This window comes from Protopterus annectens, chromosome 14.part0, assembly GCF_019279795.1.
Source record: "Protopterus annectens isolate FY-2018-M chromosome 14.part0, PAN1.0, whole genome shotgun sequence".
Classification (NCBI taxonomy): domain Eukaryota; kingdom Metazoa; phylum Chordata; order Ceratodontiformes; family Protopteridae; genus Protopterus; species Protopterus annectens.
In genome coordinates this window covers 906,920,032-906,940,439 of record NC_056748.1, presented here as the reverse complement: position 1 = coordinate 906,940,439, position 20,408 = coordinate 906,920,032, and the positions used below count along the sequence as shown (strand labels likewise).

Genomic DNA, 20,408 nt, shown 5'->3' with positions numbered 1-20,408 from the left:
TTAGTTCTTCTGTTGTAACATTAGTACCCCACATAGGAGAGGAACTGTATTCCCAAGAGGCTTTTAATGTACAACACCCTTAATAACATCACTGTTAAGTGCATGGAGGAAGTCACTGGAAGGTGAAGGAGCAATGGTAGAGAAAATGGCTAAGGCAGAAAGGGAAAGAAAAAGAGAGGTCCTGTATGAAGAGTTTTAGCAGGCATTTAACAACCTCTGGATTGTTGGCTCCAGCTGTGGTATGCCCCAGGCTCACACAGAAAGAGAAAACCCTTTTCCACTTGCAAAGAATTAGTGCTACTGAACTTTCTTACTTGATGCAGAATGTGTACTATTTTGTCTAAGAATCAAGCTAAGATCACTCATGCTGCTAAGTTCGAACTCCTTAGTTAGAGATGTACCCTTCTCAATTGGATTAGTAAAGTGCAAGGTTTAAGGAAGTAGTATGAATCCCCTTCCGGTCAATGGAATAGGAGAGTGTAATTTAGCTGCCTAGGCCACAACTGGCTGCCTGAAGAGTTCTGCTCCATCAAGTCTGACTTTCTGGAGAATCATGGAGATTAGGAGAAAGCATAACAGTAGTCCACACTTCTTTAGGGGGTGAAAGAAGCATTTACTGTCCTAAGCCTCCTTGTATAGGTATATGGAGCAAAACCTCCCCACTAGGAAGTTTCTGTTCATGGCAAACACATTTACTTCAGACTTTCCCATTTCTCCATTTTTAGAAGATCCTGAGAGACAGCAAAATTTAGTTTCCAGTTGTAACTGTTTGCTTTTGATGTACTTAACTGTTATACTGTTCAAGTCTGAGAGGAAGTAAGCTGCCTGAAGGTAAAGGCCAAGGTAAAAGGTTATATCAGAAGCTGTCAATGTTATCCCTGTATATACAGCTAGTGTGGGGGCCCTCTGTTTACATGCCACATTACAGACTGATGACTGTACTCACTTTCAGGGCTTCAGGCTGACAAAATGTCTTGAAAATTCTTAAGGCCAAGGTAAGGGCCTTAATTTTCTTCAAGTTGATGTCTCTTGAATACTGAAGGGATTCATGTGAAGTGTTCCCTAAAGAGGCCTCTGAAGCCAGATCCAAGGCATCTGTAGTAAGTGCATGTGTATGTTCTAGGCTAATAACCAATGTAAAAGTGCACTGCATGGATTCTGCAAAGGAAAACCAGTGCCACAAGGCTACAAATGGCATTCCTTGCTTCTTTAATACCTACCAAGATAAACATTAAAATTCCTCCTCCTTGGAAAAGAATGACGCAGCCTTTCTTAGTGGATGCTTGCAATGCTCCAACAGGCTTTTCAGTCACTGGATATAACTTACACACACACACACACACACACACACACACACACACACCATGGCCAAAAGAATGTTAAATGGAAGACCACCTACATAGCTGGAGAACATAGGAATAGTTGAGCTGACACTACCTTTCATTTCATTTCATTTAACATTTGTTGACCGGGAATGTCCGACTAGGTTCCAAAGAGCCTGTTTTCAGCGGTGGCCCGGGGAGAAATGCTCCAGATGCATGTCTTTGGAATGTCTACCTACATCTGGCTGAGTTCCCAGAAGAACTGCCTTGGCTATAAAACCATACACTGGGTGAAGAAGAGTAGCCACGTTTGGTGTCTAGAAAGGCGCCCAAGTAAATATTGGCCTTTTCCAATATGAGGCTCCATTTAGTTTATTTATGAAAAAACTCAGGTTTGAAAGACCATGTAAACTGTAATCCATGCCTCTCTGCAACCCTCCTTAGAGGGTGCTGAAATAAGGTAGCTGTTCAGATAAGGGAAGATGTGGACTGCCAGGGTCAAGAGGTGGTCACATACTGGTGTTATGCATTTTGTAAATAATCTGGATACCATAAGCAGACGAAAGGGCAACTGAATAAGCTGGCAGTGCTGACACTCTGCTCTATACAGCAGCAATTATCTATGACCCTCGTTGATGAAAATGTACAAACATACATACTTTATGTCTAGCATCCCCAAAACAGCTTGAGGAGACAGCAGCAAGAGTATCCTGAATTTGTTCAGTCCGGATATATTTTGTGTAGGTCTCCAATGGCCATACATCTTTTGAATTATTAAGAAAAAAGAAAAAAAAAATCTAGCAATAAATCTCCTTTCTTTGATGAAGCTGAACCAAAACTCGTTACTCTATTCCCTACTTACCTGGGATAACAGGCATTCCTAGGAAAGCTTTGACTTCAAGGCTTTATTCTGATACAATGACCCAAAAAGTCTTCTGTCTGCAGTTACTGAAAACCAATGGTCTTTGAAATATAAAAGCCTCCCACAAAGACATGGTCCGGAAGGAAGACAGGCAATGGTTACAGGGGAGGGGAGTAGAAACAATCAGCATTATCCAATGTGTATCTTGAAAAGGGGAGATCTTCCTCCCTTCCCACCACTCTGTCTGCCTTTGATTGTGCCTCCTCCCCTGGCCTGTTTCTTCTCCACACTTTTTGTTTAAACTGATCCACCATAGACTACTTCTTAAAGAAGGACTTTGTTTGGTAGGACAGATTCTACTACACCCTGGGGATGGACACATACAATAAATGTTTAAAAGACTCCATGGCATTAACATTGTCTTGGCTTCCTGAAAATTTAGGAAGTATTAAACAAACTGATTTTCCATCCATCCATCCATCTGCAACCCCCCTTTTTTCCATTTCTGCATACGGGGTCAGGGTGTCACTTCAACACTGACAATCAGCTAAAGCCACAGTTCACAGCGCTGGGTGGACAGCCCTGCCAAGGTCAGTCATCCATACCATACATGCATGAACACTCACACCTATGGCTAATTCAGTGTGTTTAATACACCTACTGCATGTCTTTGGAATGTGAGAGGAAACCAGAGCACTTGGAGGAAAAATATGCGAACACAGGGAGGACATGCAGACTCCGTATAGAAGGCACCCCAGCTGAGAATCAAACTAGGTAACCTCTTGTTGTAAGGCAACAATGTTATCTGCTGTACTACTGTGCTGGCAATAAATTGATCTCGGACATCCTCTAATAAAGCCTGAATTCTGAGCCCTGAAATAAAGAATAGTTGTGTAAAATCAAATCTCATCATAACCAAAGATATTCTTCTCTTCTATTGATTTTACATAACTATTCTATATCCTTCTACTCAATGCTGCAGTATTCTTTACATATGGGAGAGTGCAAGAGCTGAAAAGAGAACTAATATTGGTTGTAGTCCACCCAAACGACCAGACGTCTGGCCTGTATACAAAAGCTCAGAGCCAGTGCCTGTACGTGGCACATCGCACGTAGGCACAGAGAATGTCAATCATAAAAGGGACATCCATATGTACCATCTTCAGAATAAGAAATCCCAATGAGAAAAACCCCAGAGGAGCCTAGGTGGATCATCCTAGGAAAGAGCAAACTATAGGGGAAGGCGTGAGGGATAGAATACTGCAACATAGAAGAGGAGGACATCTATGGTTGTGGTAAGATTTTACACAACTATTCTATATCCTTCTATTCAATTCTGCAGTATTTTTTACATATGGGAGAGTGCAAGAGCTGAAAAGAGAACCCAGAGAGGAGGTTAGAGAAGAGCGAACGAAGACAAAGCATTTTCCAAGAACCCATGCAGAACTGCCCTAGCAAATCCTGCTCTAGATCTGGAAACAGTGTCCAATTTGTAATGTTTCGTGGATGTGTGAACAGATGATCACGTGGCTGCTTCCAAGATGGAAGCGGCATCTAGACCCATGAAGAAGGCCCCTGAGGATGCAACTGAGATAGTGGAATGTACCTTGACAGATGCTGATAAGGACTTTCCATGGAATTCATGGCAAAACACAATAGCCTTAGAAATTCATAGTTTGTTTGGACACAGGCAAGCTCAGAGCCCTGGGATGAAATGACACAAACAGTTGGTCAGACTTCCTGATACACTTTGTCTTGTCAAGGTAAAATCGGAGTTGTCTATGCACATTCAAGGTGTGTAAAATCCTCTCACTAGAGGATTGGGATGAAGGGAAGAAGGTATGAAATTGAATGGATTAAGTGACAACTCATTCACTTTACTCATGAAGGGTTAGTTCTCTAGGATACCCTGTCCTAATGGAAAACCAGAAAAAGAGGTGAAGCCATTAATAACTGAATTTCAGAAACCCTTCTGGCAGAGGTTAAGGGTACTAGAAGTACCATTTTCCACGTGCACAACATTAGGAAAGCTGAAGCTGCTGGTTCAAAAGAAGCTTGGGTATGTTTTTCCAGCACATAATTGAGATCTGAGGGAGGCGGAAATGGTTTCCTGGGGGGGGGGGGGGTCTTACGTGTAGGACACCCTTTAGAAAAAGCCTAACTTCTAGCCTGGAAGCTAGGGGAGGGGTCAAAGGCAAACATCAGTACTACATCAACTGGATGTTCATAGACAGTTGCGTTTCTATCTGCATAGGACGAAGGATATAAGGAAGTCTGACCAACTTTTCCTTTCTTATGCTCGGGGCAAACAGGGTCTCCCAGTTTCCAAAGTGACCTTATCCAGGTGGTTGTCTCATATCATTACCTTTTATCTACCAACTAAGGAACAAAGACTTGCCAATCAAACCGAAAGGGCTTTAGCCACGTCTGTAGCATTCCAGTCTAGGTTGCCCATGGACTCTATGCCGCCACTACGTGGGCAAATCCTCATACCTTTATTTCTCATTACAAGTTGGATGTGGTCTCCAGAAGTAGAGCTAGCTTTGGTTTCACTGTTCTGAAGAGTCTGTTCCAATGAGCCACCCAGGATTGTAGGTGCTACGGACGCTGTCCCAACCAGCACGAATGAAGGCGAGATTGACAACTTAACATAAAGAAGTTATGTACCTACCATAACGTTCCATGTTCGTTGCCTTCATCTCGCCTTCTTTCTTGCGTCCCCCCTCCATCTCCCTTATCCTGTTGAACTGAGAGGAGTTCAAACTTTCACTGGCTGAGTGTTTGCTGGTGGGTTTCTTTTACTGACTTAGACAGTAGGACAGGTATGTTTAACCATTTGTTTGGAGGGGTTTCTTCCTATAGCTATGTCTGGGTTAGCTATTTCAAACGAGATCTGGGTAGCTAGTGCTAGGCATCATGGGATAAGGGGTAGCCTCGAGCCAGTAAACAGCTCTTGAGCAATTGAAGATGGCCGAGTCGGAGCCGAGGATCGGCTCCGATCCCAACCAGCAAGAACGAAGGCGTGATTGACAACTTAACATGAGTTGTTCAGCTGGTTGAGGAACCTGAACAGGTTGGCCAGGGTTCTGGATAAGTTGTTGCATCCATCAACCTAACTCTGCTTTCAGGCAGGGAAGGAAGGGAACCATAACATCTAAAAGATGAGCATGCTGGGACCAAAATGTCTTGGGAAACCACAGGACCTTTCTCATGTATAGCTTTGCAAAGGGCAGCATGGGAATAGAAGAAGCCATGAAACACAGCAGTCTCAAACTCCCTGGCCGTAATGGAATGAAGAGGCAGAACAGCCTCCATGAATGTCCCGAGATAGGCTGCTTTCTCCACAGGGAGAAAAAACATCATCAAATCTGTGCAAAACCTGCACCACAGGAATATAACATCCTGATTTTGTGTGAGACAGGACTTTTTGATATTTATTGTGAAACCCAGTGCCTGGAGAAAAGGGATGGCTAGGTTCAAATGCTGAGTTAAGAACTCTGGGCTGCTGGACAGAAACAACAGATTGTCTAAATATGGGTAAAACTGAAGGCCTTTCAGCCTTAAGTATACAATGGCTGGGGCTAGATACTTTGTGAATACCCCTGGAGCAATAGAAAGATCAAAGAGCAAGGCAGCAAATTGAAACAGCAAAGAACCTACCGAGAAGCACAAAAATCTTCTGAAGAGGGGGTGTGTATAAGGATATGCAGGTATGCATCCCTGAGATCCAAGGAATCTAAGAAAGCTTGAGGGGGGACCAGGGGCAAAAGAGTAGGTAGGGATAGCATTCTGAAGGAAGGCACCACCAGGAAGGTGTTTACTAGGGAGACATATAAGACAGGCCTCCAAGGTCCATCTTTCCTTGGAAGTAGAAACATCCTGGAATAAAAACCCCTTCCCTGCTGGTCTTGAGGAACAGCCGGACTGGTGCCTTGTTTAGAAAGTTAGTGCAGAATCAACAGAAACAGATGCAGTTGACTGGAGGGAGGTCGAGGTATTCCTTTAAAAGGAGGGAGGGTCTTCCAAGTCATAAAGTATCCGTTTTGGATAACTGAAATCACCCAGGAGTCCTGAATGATCTCCATCCAAGCCTGTAGGGAAAGGAAGAGGCGAAGGGACAAACGGGTATGATTTGGAAGAGGGTGCAAGGCATCACAGAGGACTTTGTCTGGGCTGAAAGGGCTGCTGAGGAGAGGCCACAACAGCAGCTGTAAGAGTAATAGCTTTGGCTTGTGGGTGTCTCCTGGAAGGCTTGCAGGGTCTAGTTCCAGAAGGAACAGAAGTGGAGGAGTGAGTAGGTCTCCTTACAAAGAAAGTCTTAACAGGGAAATTTATATTAAATTTTGGTACTGGTGAAACCAGTAGGTGCTTCAAATCCTGGAGTTCCTTACCTTTTTCCTGTAGTGATTTAAATAACTCTGCAGCTGCTTTTCCAAACAATGAGGAACTGTCAAGAGGAGCATCAAGCAATTTTTGCCTTGATGTCATCAGGAAGTGTCTGGAGACGTAGCCAGGAAAGTCTTCTTAGAACAGAAGCAGAAGCTGCTGCCCTGGCAGAGGCCTCCAGTGTGTCATAACTACACTTGGTAGAGTGTCTAGCTACCTGACAGGGGGATGACAGGAGAGAAAGGGCCAGAGATTTAGCCTCCAAATCTGTCAAAGGGGAAGTGCCCGGGTTGCCTGATTAAGCAAAGCCAGAGCATACCTGGACATGTGTGTCTGGTAGTTAATTGCTGTGATAGCTAAGGTGGAAGAGGTATATACCTTCTTGCCCAACCTTTCCAAAATTTTACTTTCCTCATCAGAAGGGGGCAACTTGGTAGAAGGAGATAACCATGAGGACTTACCTGAGGTAATGGAAACCACTGCAGGATCAGCTGAGGTGCATTTAAAAAGAAATTTGCAATCCTCAGGGACTTTATAGAAATGATTAGGTCTCTTTGGGGCAGGTGGTTTGGACTCAGGGGTCTTAGATGCAGCCTTGAAAACATCTAAAAAGGCTGGCAGTACTGGAGGGACTGCTGAAGGTGCAGGGGACATCCATTTGTAGAAGCTAGTAATATCTCTTCTGTTGTTCTGAGATTTGAGGGGAATCCCACTGGAAAAACACCCTCATTTTATTAACAGTTTCTCCAAAGGAAAGCTCTTCCATGGGAGAATCCCCCCCCCCCCCACATTAGACTCCTCCTCTGGGGAAGCATAGGGAATTTGAGTGGAGTATGCAAAACAGTCTTCATCAGATGAAGACTCCTCAATCTGTGTCATGAATCTGAAGCTGTGCAGGCTGTCCTGAGTTAAGGCCTTGGACCACAGACGGATGTATTGGAGAAGAGGCAAAGGTCAGGCCTGCTACAGGAGAAGGTGAAGTTGCAGGCATCAAAGCCATCAAGGCCTTAATAAGGCCCTGAGAAAAAACTTCCCAATCTGATGTTGGGGTAGAAGGAGCAGGAACAAGTCTAGTCTTTTGCTTCTTCTTCATGGGCTTTTCCTGTTGAGGAGGGAAGGAGTACGTAGGTCCAACCCCCGGTAATTCTTTGGACAAGGAAGCTGGAACAGTTCCTGAGTCTTCTGCAATCATTAGCCATGGTTCCCTCAAGTTGTCCGACCCAGACGTCTACATAGCCTCGGATGTGCTATGATCCGCACTCCTGGTGGCTTCCATCCTGGTTCTCAAACTCGAGGGGTACATCTGAGAGAGCAGGTGCAGCCAAAGAGGATTCGGGCTTAGTCTTGCTGACCTTCCTCTTTACAGGCAGCTCAGAAGTACTTGCGGAACCCTCCATAGCATCTCTTTTCAGTTGTTTGAGTCTTTGGTTTTCAAGATACAAGTTCAAAGCCGACAGACAAATGTTCAATGTTTTGGAAATGAAGCCCTGACAAGAAGAGCAGGATCAGTGGTTGTGAGTAGGCCCTAAGCAAAACAAGCACAGCTCATGACTATTTTTATGCGGAATTTGCCTTTCACACCTACCCTTGCCCTTCCTGGGTGACATTTTCAAAACAAAAGGTAGTAGCAATATATTAATTCCCCAGCAGGGTACTTATCTAAAGCTGTAAGACGAACCAACAGGATCTAATGGCAGACTGAACGTATGTGTGTGGATGTCCCTTTTATGGTTGATATTGTCTGTGCCTACACGCAATGTCCTACATACAGGCAGTGGCTCTAAGCTTTTGTATACTGGCTGGACACCAGTCGTTTGGGCGGAATACAACCCATATATACAGAATACTGTGATATTGAATAGAAGGACAACTTCTAATTACTACACTTCTAGCTGTGCTAGTATTACAGGGCATCAGTGACACCATACTCACATCTGAATGAATGCTAATCCACTGAAGAAATTGTCCGGGTAAGCCTTGCAACTCACTCTCGTCTTCATCTTGTGTCTCAGAAGCCATGTTTTCAATTTGCCTATGTTCCATTGATACTTTATGATGTCTGTCTGATATTTTATTGCACTGAAGGCCAGAGATGCCAATGCACTCACCATTTCTTCCATGTCATTCAAGGGCCCTGTTCTTCTTCTGAAGTGTGTGTGCAGTGAGCCCTGTGGTATGTTTTTCACCTCCCCCAGCATTCACGGAAACTACATGTTTTCTATATGGGCAATCACAAAATTCATCAACCTTATAAATGCTGCTGGACTTCTTGGGGACAGAAAACCTAAGAATACAGCCATAAAAAGTCTAATTCAAAGGCATCTTTGACCACCTGGAAAACTGGAGTCAATGATGCAGGCTTTAGCTTCTCAATCCCAAAGAGGTCCAAGTATGTTTTGCTGGAGTTAGACACTTCTTTGGCTCTCAGCCTGAAATGTCCCCTTACTCAACTGGGAAGCCTGAATTCAGCATCTCATCTGTGATGTCCTTTGATGGGAAGCCTTATCAGATGACTGTATGTATGCATGTATGAAGTTATTTACTTGGACTTGCTAAATGGGGTACAGCAATGACCCACATAAACCTTGTTCAGACCTAGCCCAGGAAAAATGCCTGGTCAAGAGACTTAATCTGAATCACAGAGAAGATAAATAGAGTTAGACCGGATCAAACACTTAACTACAAGAAGCACCGAGTTAACAGCTCAAAGACAATTTGTGCTAACTGCCAAACTAATGATTTCTACTGTATTCTATACTGCAATCAAGAGAAGATCTATGTCAAATCGTCTGCATCGAACGCTGAGACCAAGGAATGGTGGTGGTTGGGGGATCTTTTCAGTGAAGGAGCTGTGCCAGTACAGACATGGCTTGACCTTACACAAGGCAGAGACAAATGCCAGTAAGCTAAATGACTGGCCCTACAATGAAGGAACATAAGATGCTTCAACTTACTGACGATGAGAAAGAGTTACGGGTTTCAGAAAAGTTGAACCTTCCACAGTTGCCTCTGTTGGGATGTCTCGAATATCCTTAGGACAGAACCAAACATATGGTGGGGTCTGAAATTGAAACGTTCCATGGCTGCCTAGAAATCAACAACCAGTGTGGAGGTCTTGATTACTCAATCCAAAGCCAAAGCTCGAACAGCAGTTATTATCACAATGCTTACCTCCAAATGGGTTAAAACATGATGGGATGCAGAAGATATACATGGCAGAACCAAGAGATGGAGAACTAACATATTTTAGCAAACAGCCCCTCCAGAGATCTACAAAACTAATGGGGGTCTGTAAGGCCTCACATTCCTTGCCTGCTTACTCTAAATGCAATCTATTTTGGTACTACATTTTTCTTTTTTGTGGGTAACCTTAAAGGGTCCTCCCCCAAAAGCACTGGTCATATAAGCCAAGGGTTGTATTTTTTACACTTGAGGAAAGGTTTGAGGTTTCTAGCCCACCTATGAAGTGATTTTTCAGTTAATGACTGCACAATACTCTAATGATCACACAATTTTTATAGAATGAAATGCCATGGTTGCTCGCAGGCAGACAAGGCACTGCGGTCAGATATCTTTTCACAGAAAATGTCTTCCGCAGGCACCAACGTTGATTAATTTTTCTAATGATATCACGGCTCTCAGACCAACACAATCCACCAAACTGAAATTCAAACTGAAACACAGAACTAAATCTAATTTCAACACTGTAATTAAAAATAAAAAGATTCCCAACAGGGTACATGTCACTGTGAAAGTTGCCTTGAAGGAAGCAACAGATAACTGATAATTTCCTGCAAAAAATAAGAACTAAATATAGCATGGGCTGCTCTCCTTTTATAGCCAAACATCAACTGATGCATTAGGTTAGGAAAAAAGTCCAGCTCCAAGCTAGGGATGTCAGAAACCTCAGAAGTTAGACCAGAAGGCAAATGTCCATTTATGGCTAATTATCACATAATTTAAACTGCCTTTGTGACTCTTACAAACAGCATTCGCTGTTACAATGAACACTTTTGCAAAATATCAGCACACCTGAAAGAAACTACTGGCCTGTATAATCGCTTTAAATTGGCAGAACTTTCTAAAATTTTTTGCAGAAATATACTCTAGAAAAAAGGAGTATCTAATCAATTAGAATAAGTAGTTTAAGATGCCCTGTACCCAGCAGCTATTTAATAATAAAGCTTTATTTTACCAGAAAGTCTAGTTTGTACTTACAAGAGTGGCTTACTTTCTACTGCCATGTAGGAAAATAAAACAGAGTATCAACTCAGCTTCGCTACTCTTAACATTAGTTTCATTCATGATATGCAGTTTCAGTACTTACAAGATTCCATTTCTTTGGCTAAAACATGCACTGATATCTTGTGCCTCCTAGGAGAATCCAGTGCTAACAAATCCTAAAAAAAGAAAATAAAAATAAAGTGTTACCTATTTATTCAATTCATATTTTAATATTCCTTTAAGTTTTCTCCTACTTATACCACATTCTAACATACTCCTTTTCTGTCACAGATGACAAACACAATTCCCAAATTGACCACCAATTCTACCACTTACTGCTCCACTCATGATTACTCTTCCAGACTACATCCCAAGAGCAAGGATTCCTTTTCTCAAGGAGACATGACTTTTAGCTGCCACTACAAATTTTGTACACATACTTATGAAAGAAGTCCTGGACTGCGGTGGTGGTGCTGCGGTAGCGTTGTCGCCTCACAGTTAGACGTTGCCCATTCGATTCTCAGTTAGAGCGTCTTCTGTGTGGCGACATGCGTGAATGGGCGCCGTTGAAGGTTGTGCGTTAGGCCCGGCAAGCCAGCACGTAAAAATCTACTGCCAATCATTAGCGGACCGGAGTTCCGCTGTGGCGACCCCTAACTGGGAAAAGCCGAAAGACACAAACAAACTTATGAAAGGAGTCCAAGCAGTTTTGGTTTCTCCGATGACCCATATGCATAAATGTGCTATGAAATTAACAGGGTAACATACATTTTCTTCGGTGTTTTCATGATCCTTCTTCATCACAACTGTTTCTTCCTAGCCTTCAGAATGACCCTGGATATTACTGGAAAAGTATAAAGGAACCTTCCCATCTAAGTAAAACAAAAGACCGCTGATTTTCAGGCCTCTTTGTACAGAGTCCTGGAGCAGAACCTTAACAACTCTCTGCTGTGACTGAAAGCAAAATATCAACATGAGGTGTTCCCCACATCTGGATCAATTCCTGGAAGACCCTCTGATTCAATTTGTATCTATGGTGGTCCATCATCCTGGTCCTGCTCAGCTCATCTGCCACAAAATTTTTCTCTGATAAGATACAGAACATGAAGATTGAGATTGTGCTATAAAAGGTATATCCCAGGCTACCATGGCTGGTCTGCACAAAGGCCAGTACCTGGTACTCCACTGTTTATGTACCACATTGACTGTGGTGTTGCCACTAGTAGTAACAGTCCTAGGGACCACAGATGATTGACAGAGTTGAGAATATTTATGACTGCCAACATCTCTTTTATGTTATGTTTTGCTCTGCCTTTTCTGTTCCAAAATTCTATACTTTTGTCCCCATTGAAACTGCTCCCAAACAAGGGGTCTGTTGTTACCGACTGTGCTGGAGATGGACGGGAAAATGGGAGACCCAAATTCACAAAAAAATGGTCTCTCCACCAAAGAAATACCCTTCTCACAAATCCCAGAACTGGGACCTGGAATGTCAAGGAATGATGATGCTAGGACCATACTGATTTTTTACGTACCAATGAATTTTTCTCATGTGGAGTCTTGTTAGAAGAATCATGAGAATCACAGATGCCATGAGTACTTTAAGAAATCCTCATGCTGAGATTTAGTTTTGAATGGAAAAACTTGGGAACAGGTTCAGATATAGATCTAATTTTCCCGTGGAAAAAAAAAGTTCTTTGAACACCAGGAAAATAATCCTGTGAGGAGCTGTTAAAATGACTTTTAGATGTTCTAATGACATCCAAGCCTGTGCACTAGGTCCCTCATCCAAGTGAGACATTAACGACACTTTGAAAAAAAAAAAAAAAAAAAGACTCTACAAAGATAACATCTAAATAAGGAAAAGAGTGAATATTTTGCAGTCTACAATAGGCTATAAACTTTGTAAATACCACTGTAGCAGTAGATAATCCAAAGGGTAATGCAGAGAAACAAAACTGCGATTCAGACACAGAAACCCATACAAAATATGAAATCTGGAGCTACAGGAATGTGATGAGCATCTTTAAATCTAAGGTCATAAAAAAGATGAGAGATAACAGGTTATGAAGAGAAAACATTTTGAACTTGGTCATTAAAACAAACTGGTTTCAAAAGGAATGATCAAGAGTATATCTTCATGAAGTGTCCTTCTTTGGAACAAAAAACTTTTTTTAAAAAAACCTTTATCTTGCTATGGGAAGGTACCACCTCTATCACCCTTTGAGTATGAAGATGCTGACAGACGGGGAAAGAGAGAAGTTTAATATGGCAGATGAGAACGAATACCTCGGGAGAGGAGAAGATATTCCCACTGCCATCTATATCCATGATGAATCACTTTCAGAACCAATTTGTCTGACACAATCTGTAGCCAAATGAAGAACTGGAGGTTCAGATTTTTGGGAAGGATTAAAGGTTTATGATGATGGGGGTATTTTGAAGGTAGTCATTCAGACGTGTTAGACTACCCTTTTATCTGGGAGGCTACTCCTACTTTCTCAGAACATCCTTGTATTTTTTTTTTTAATCTGTTGCCAGTAGCTCATCACATCTGATTATTTTGCTGTTTGTAAAAAGCTAAAGAATTAGCAGTAAACCCCTGTACAAACCTGGAAAAGAAAGCCTGAAAAATCTGTGAAATTCTCTATATAAATTTGCCTCCCTCATCACACTTTTTAATGACCTCTCCAGCAGATGGTATAAATACTACCTTCTCTGTCTAAGGAAGAATTCGACATGCCAGCTTTAACATCCACAGGAAGGTTTTGAGTATGCAATCAAGTAAATTAACTGCAGCCCTAGAAGTGACATTTGCTTAAAACACAAGTACATTTCAAGCAGTGGGTAGCCACCTCAGATGCAAAAGTAATGATTACACAAAGATGCTTTTTTTCTCACATGAGGGAATAATGTTCCTCATACTCTGAGAAGAATTATAAACTTTAACATAGAAGCTTGACAACTGAGAATTCAAAAAAAAATCAGTGGTGCAGAAGCATACACTTTTTCCCCCAAATCTATCAAAAGCCTTCCTATCCTTGTAGAATGGGAGCTACTGGTATTAATCAGATGTTTAGCAGGAGCTGGCTTTATCAGGGAAATAATTTTTGGGTCTGATTCAAGGTTAGAATATAAAAACTTGTAAGACTGAGGAACTTCATACAATCTCTCTGATTTCTTGGGGAAAACATGCTAGCTGTCAGGCAAGTGTGACAGGTTGTAATAAATAAATTTAACCAATGCGGAAGAACAAGAGGAACTGAAGTAGGTTCAGGAAATTCCAGTTTAAGTAAATCACAACAGTGGAAGATCATTATGTTCCCACTGAAACAACTGACTCATTCTGAAAACTGTTTCAGAAAAAAATATCAAACAAAAAAATTCCTTCCAAGGGACTGTCAGAAGCAACAAGTTCCTCAGAATCAGAAACATGAGCAGAAGAACAATGATTTCATGGTTCAAAATCTTGAATCCCAGAAAATGATGAATCCATTTTCTTTCACCAGAAACAAACAAAAAAAAAATAATAAATGGAAATGTCAAGAGCCTGGTCTAAACCCTAAGCCCAATTAATCATTCACCGTCCAACGTTGGACAGAAAATGACTTGTGTAACTTTTTGCTCCTTTTTGACAGGAATGTCCTGAAGAAAAAAGACTTGCCTTTGTCAGGCAATAGGTCTCTAAGTACAGGCATTCTAGTCTTGTTAGGCAGAGATATACATCCTGCCCATCAAATGCCCTCCAACAGCCACAGAGAACATGTCTAATTCCTGTTCCATGGTGACTACACTAGAGGGAGCAAAGGAAAAAAATGGTCTGAGAAACAAGTACAGTTGTGTAAGTGTTCAAATGATCACTGCTGCAGTAGCTTTAATTACATAGGTTATACCCTGCTAAGGACATGACAGCCAGCTTCCAAAGCCTCAGGGAGCCTTCCATGTTGCCCAAACCAGTCGAGTTGAGCTGACTAGAGAGACAGGTTTGTATGCTGTCTTTCATAGTTTTCATGCCAAAAGAGTGGGAGGATGACCCTTGAAATAACAATGGTATAAAAAACAAAAAAATAATTATTTACATCCTTACATAAACACCATACCAAAAAACAAGGGAGGTGGTGGAGGGAGCAGCTACTGCAACAGTGATCATTCAAGCATCTATTGTTATGGTAACTTTACACAGCTGTACTATGTTCATCATATTGATCACTGTTGCAGTAGCCTTACCTATATGGGTAGATTACCCTAGCTTACTGTATCTGGGAGGCAGAAGGGAAAGTTCGAGACGACTCTGGAGAATGGTCCTAGCAAAGGCTCATCTAGATCTAGAGAAGAAATCAAGCTTGCAATGACTTGTAACGGTATGTATAGGGGACCAAATTGCTGCTTCTAGAAAACTTCAGGAATCCAACCTTTTCCAAAAAGCCGCAGACAAAGCCAAAGTCCTGAAAGACTGGGCATTCAGCCTGGCTGGGATATTCTTTCATGGTGAATATAAAAAAAGGTATTAGCCTTAGACAACCATTTGGAAAGAGTCCGTTTTTGACACAGGTTGCCCTTTCTTCACATCCAATAAATTAACAAACAATCCAAAGATCTGAAAGATTTAGTTCTGTCAAAATAGTACCAGAGTTGTCTGTGGACATACAAAGCACGGAATATCCTCTCTCCCTCATTTTTAGGTTTAGGAAAGAAAACGGGGAGATTTACATTAGGCTTAAAGTAAACTTGGATACCATTTTAGGCATGAAATAAGGGTTAGTTCTCAAAGAAACCCCGACTCTGTGGAAAATGTGATAGGGTTGACTCTCCAAAACAGCTTGCAACTCAGTTCTTTCTTGGCAAGGTCAGAGCAATCAGTAAAACTGTCTTCCGTGTTAAGAACTTCAAGGCAGCCCAGGTTAACTGGTTCAGATGGAGCAAGTGTTAAGTTTCTCCAACACAAAATTAGTCCCAAGGAGGGGCCACTGGTATTCTTGCAGACCTCTTATGCAAATCCCTTTCAAAAACATTTTGACAAGAGAATGCACTGAAGGAAGAGAACCCATAATACCCTAGTCCCTAACCTACATCAGATCTTGTTTGCTGCCTTTTACATCTGTAGGGCATTGTGAAGGAATAAAAATATTACGATAACCAGCAAAAATTGAGACTACAAGAAAGGAAGGAACAAGGTTCCTTCAGCATCTTCGATCCTTCCAACAGAATGACTAGGAGGAGGAGTTTGATGGAAGGGTAGTTGAGAAAGGAAGAAAATGGACAACAGAGATGGAATGTTATGTGAGCACATATCTTCTTTTTCTGATGTTGTCAATTTTCATTTGATCCTTAAGTCTTGGGAATGAGTCCTCAGCTACCAAAACACCGGGAGGACACTAAGGAAGGATATTCCTGAGTACCACTGAACCAAGTGCTGCTCTGCCGCTACAGACCAGATCTAATTTGTAATGAGCAATAAAAGTATGAGGACTGGCCCAAGTGGCTGCACAAATATAATCTACAGAAGATCTAGACAAAAAGGCTGAAGAAGTAGCCATAGATCTTGTGGAATGTGCTCTTGGTGGTTTGGGTAATGATATGCTCAATTTAGCATAAACAAAGGTAATACAATCAGTCAACCATTTAGCTAATGTTACTTTAGAGACTTGACTTGCCCAATTTTGAATCTGAAAAAGGTATAAACAGTTGTTCTGTTTTTCTAAAATATTTCGTTCTAGGCAAGTAAAAAAGTACAGTTTTGTACCTACCATAAATGTAGATGTTCGAGTGTTCACACTGCTGTAGTCATTACACTTGGGTTATCCTGCCGTCAGGCGGTCCCGCAGTCGGCCAGAGTTCCAAAGTCTTGGTCCGGCGTCGGTTGCTGTCACTTCTTCCCTGATGTCAGTGCTCCAGGGGTATACAAGATGCATCCGATGCTATTTTCTTCAGTTTTTCTTGCCCCAGATGTCAGGTGCCCCCAAGGAGGTAGGCAATACATATTGCTAATAAAAAATATACATATAAAATAAAAATCTAATACCTTCAGTTACAAGCAAATACACCACAAAGGTTGTATAGGATAGGAAGGTATAGATAAGTCCAGCTAGTTCGGAGGGGATGGAGGGAGGGTAACCTGGACTGCAGCAGTGGGAACACTCGAACATCTACATTTATGGTAGGTACAAAACTGTACTATGTTCATCGTGTTACACTGCTGCAGTCATTACACTTGAATCCCAAAGCTAAGGTTGGGTGGCTGGTCTATAGAGAGTTAGGATTGGCTATGAGGCCCTGCAGAACTGCAGTGGCAAATCCTGCTCTGGATTTAGAGTAAAGAGGCAGGTGGTAATGCTTGGTAAAGGTGTGCACTGAACTTCAAGTTGCAGCCTCCAAAATTTCCTTGGTAGGTACACCTCTGAGAAAGGCTGTTGAAGTGGCTGTTGCCCTGGTGGAATGTGGCCTAATGTTATTTGGGACAGATTTTCCATGCTGTGTGTAGCAGTAACGAATACAATGTCCTATCCATTTGGATATAGTCTGCTTTGAGATAGCCCTGCCCTGTGATCCTGCTACATCATATGCTACAAACAGTTGCTCAGTTTTCCTGAAAGCTTTTGTTTTGTCCAAGTAGAAGCGTAGCTGCCTGTGTATGTCCAAAGAATGCAAACGTTTTTCCCCTTTATTCTGGGGGTTTGGATAAAAAGTTGGCAAATGGATGGTTTGGTTAACAGCCACACTAGATATCACCTTTGGCATAAAGGTAGGGTTTGTCCTTAAGGAAACCCTGTCCTGATGAAAAATTATAAAAGGTTCCACTGCCATTAATGCCTGTAGCTCTGAGACTCTTCGTGCTGAAGTTACTGAGAGGAGCAGAGCTGTTTTCCATGATAAAAATTTTTAGATCGGCTGTATTGGCTGGGTCAAAAGGTGGTAGGGTCAGTTTTTCCAAAATGAAATTGAGGTCCCAAGTCGGTGTTGGTGCTCTCCGGGGCAGTCTTATCTTTTTAGTCCCTCTGAGGTACTTGCTTTAGCAAGGGATGAGAGAATAAAGGAGGAACTGTGTTGTAATGTGCTGAAATGGCAGAGGCGTGGATCTTAATTGATGAGAAGGATAGGTCTCTGTCCAGCATCTCAGTTAAGTATTGCAAAATCTGAGGAATGTTTGGAACAAGAGGGTCAAGGCTTTGAGCCTGGTTCCAGGCACAGAATTTCTTCCTTTTTTCTGAGTAAGCTTTCCTGGTGCTAGGCCTCCTGGTCTCCAAAACGACATCCATAACAGCTTTAGAGAGAGGTGTTGCCTGTTTTACTAATGTATCTGCCATGCAGCCAGGTTTAGGGTTTTGAGCTGACCGTGCAAGATCTGATTGTTTTGTTGAGTCAGAAGGTGTGGAATTTGAGGCAAAATCCATGATGGGCCTTGAGCCAAGTTCCTTAAGAAAGGGTACCAGCGCTGGCGTGGCCAGTCTGGAGCAATCAGGATCATCTGTGGTTTTTCTTGTCTGGCTTTTAGGAGTACCTTTGAAAGGCGAGGCAGTGGCGGGAAGGCATTAACTTTTAGGTTTTTCCAGGTGAACAAAAGAGCATCCACTTTCCATGTTTGTTTGTGATAAGTCCTTGTGCAGAATTTTTGTAGTTGGCAATTCAGTGGGGAGGCAAAAAGATCTATGTCTGGGCATCCCCATTTTTGTGTTACCCTGCTGAAGATTTGTGGATTCAATTTCCATTCGTGAGGGTCCATGATATTTCTGCTTAGATCGTCTGCCAGAGTATTTTTCTTTCCTGGCAGGAATTGTGCTTGCAGATGAACTTGATACGTTAGAGCTGTGTTCCACAAGGTCATGGCTTGCCTGCAAAGGGGATAAGAATGAGTGCCCCCTTGCTTGTTTATGTACCACATTACTGTGGTGCTGTCTGTCTTTAGTAATAATTGTCCTGGATGCAGAAGATCCTTGAAAGCTGTTAGGGCATTTTGAACAGCCAACATCTCTTTTTGATCGATGTGAAGATGCATTTGGTCTGTGGTCCACTTGCCCTAAATGCATTTTCCTGCCATGTGTGCTCCCCAAGCGTAATCTGAGGCATCTGTTGTTAAGAGTTTTCCTGGCTGTGAGTTGGGTAAAAGGCTGACCCTTGTTTAGGTGACATGCCTGTGCCTACCATTCTCAGTAGGGGGATGAGAACCCCTGATTAGAGTAATGAGGTCTTCGGCCATTTTAAGCATCTGTTTCTTAGGCATGGAGGACTGTCCAGGAGAATGCTGTACTTGTTTCTTTGTCTTTAATGGTACTTTTGTCTTGGCTGTTGTTTTAATGGTAAGTTGTGAAGGTCTGAAAACATCCTCAGAAGACAATGCCTGCTCAGCGGCTCCGGACCCATCTGAGGGATTAGTTTCCGTAGGCCCAATACCTTGAGTTTCCAGAGGCCTAGTTGTCTCCACGTGGGAGTCAGAGGCGGCCTGTGGCTCTGAGGTAGTGGGTGTCAGGTGCTGCGAAAGCACCTCACTGAGAACCGGCGAACCAGTGACTGGCATAGAAGAGGTTTCGTCATCGGTTTTGGACCTCGGATGCCTGTCTTTATCCTTGTCCTTGCGTTTTTCCGGTATTGCGCTCATCGGTTGTTCCGACGGCATAGTATAATTGAACCTTAGGCCAAAGTAGTGCAAAGCAAAAATCCAAACGTCTTTTTATAGTGCGTTTGTTAAATCTAGCACAAAACCGACAACTAGTGACGTCATGATCAGGGCCTAGGCAAGGAATACAGAAAGAGTGGAAGTTCCTTATGAGGTATTTGCTTCCCACAAGAAATACAATTACTAACTTTTTCTGACATCGGTCTGAGGCAAGAAAAAAGTTTCCCCAACGGGGTACTTAGCTTTACTGAAGACTTCGGATGTGAAATTCGACTTTGAAAATCTCAGGAGTTGGCCTACCGGCACTTGCGAACTGCTTCTGCTTTGGGCACCGCGCGGCAAGAAAGACTGAAGAAAATGGCATTGGATGCATCTTATATACCCCTGGCGCACTGACGTCAGGGAAGAAGCGACAGCAACCGACACCGAACCAAGACTTTGGAACTCTGGCCTACTGCGGGACCGCCTGATGGCAGGATAACCCAAGTGTAATGACTGCAGCAGTGTAACACGATGAACATCTACACTTTCTCCGGTCACCACTTTACAGTCTCCAATCTCTTTCAAACTGGCCCTCCTACATAAGATATAATCCACCTGTGTGCATCTTCCACCACTCTTGTATGTCACCCTATTCCTTGTTTGCAAGGGCCCATATCTTTGGGGTTTGACACCTTCCTTATGGCACTCACAAACAGCATCCCATACCTAGACTTTGTAGTCTAAGGACGAGGGACCCACATCTCCTTCCTTGATACTCCGTTAACCATTGACCCCAGCATTGGCAGCCTTACCTCCAATGTGTACCGGAAGAACACTTACAGGAACAACTTCCTGGATTTCAAAAGTCAGCACCCCTTCTTTATGAAGAAGAATGTGCTCAAAGGGCAGTAAATCCGACTCTCCAGGATCATCTCATATGATGATACCTTCCTCAACGAAAGCCAATTCCTTTCAAAAATGTTCATCTGCCGACATTACCCCAAACAGCTAGTGGAGGATG

General features: G+C 42.6%; 1 protein-coding gene across 6 annotated transcripts in view; it reads right to left on the bottom strand.

Moving 5' to 3' along the window:
* Positions 1-20,408, bottom strand: part of IDE (insulin degrading enzyme) — a 3,524,264-nt gene that overhangs the window by 128,730 nt on the left and 3,375,126 nt on the right. For all 6 annotated transcript variants that reach the window (XM_044056694.1, XM_044056696.1, XM_044056693.1 and 3 more), the window contains one exon: positions 10,898-10,970. In XM_044056694.1, the coding sequence (XP_043912629.1) occupies positions 10,898-10,970 (73 nt within the window). The remainder of the gene's footprint in view (positions 1-10,897; positions 10,971-20,408) is intronic.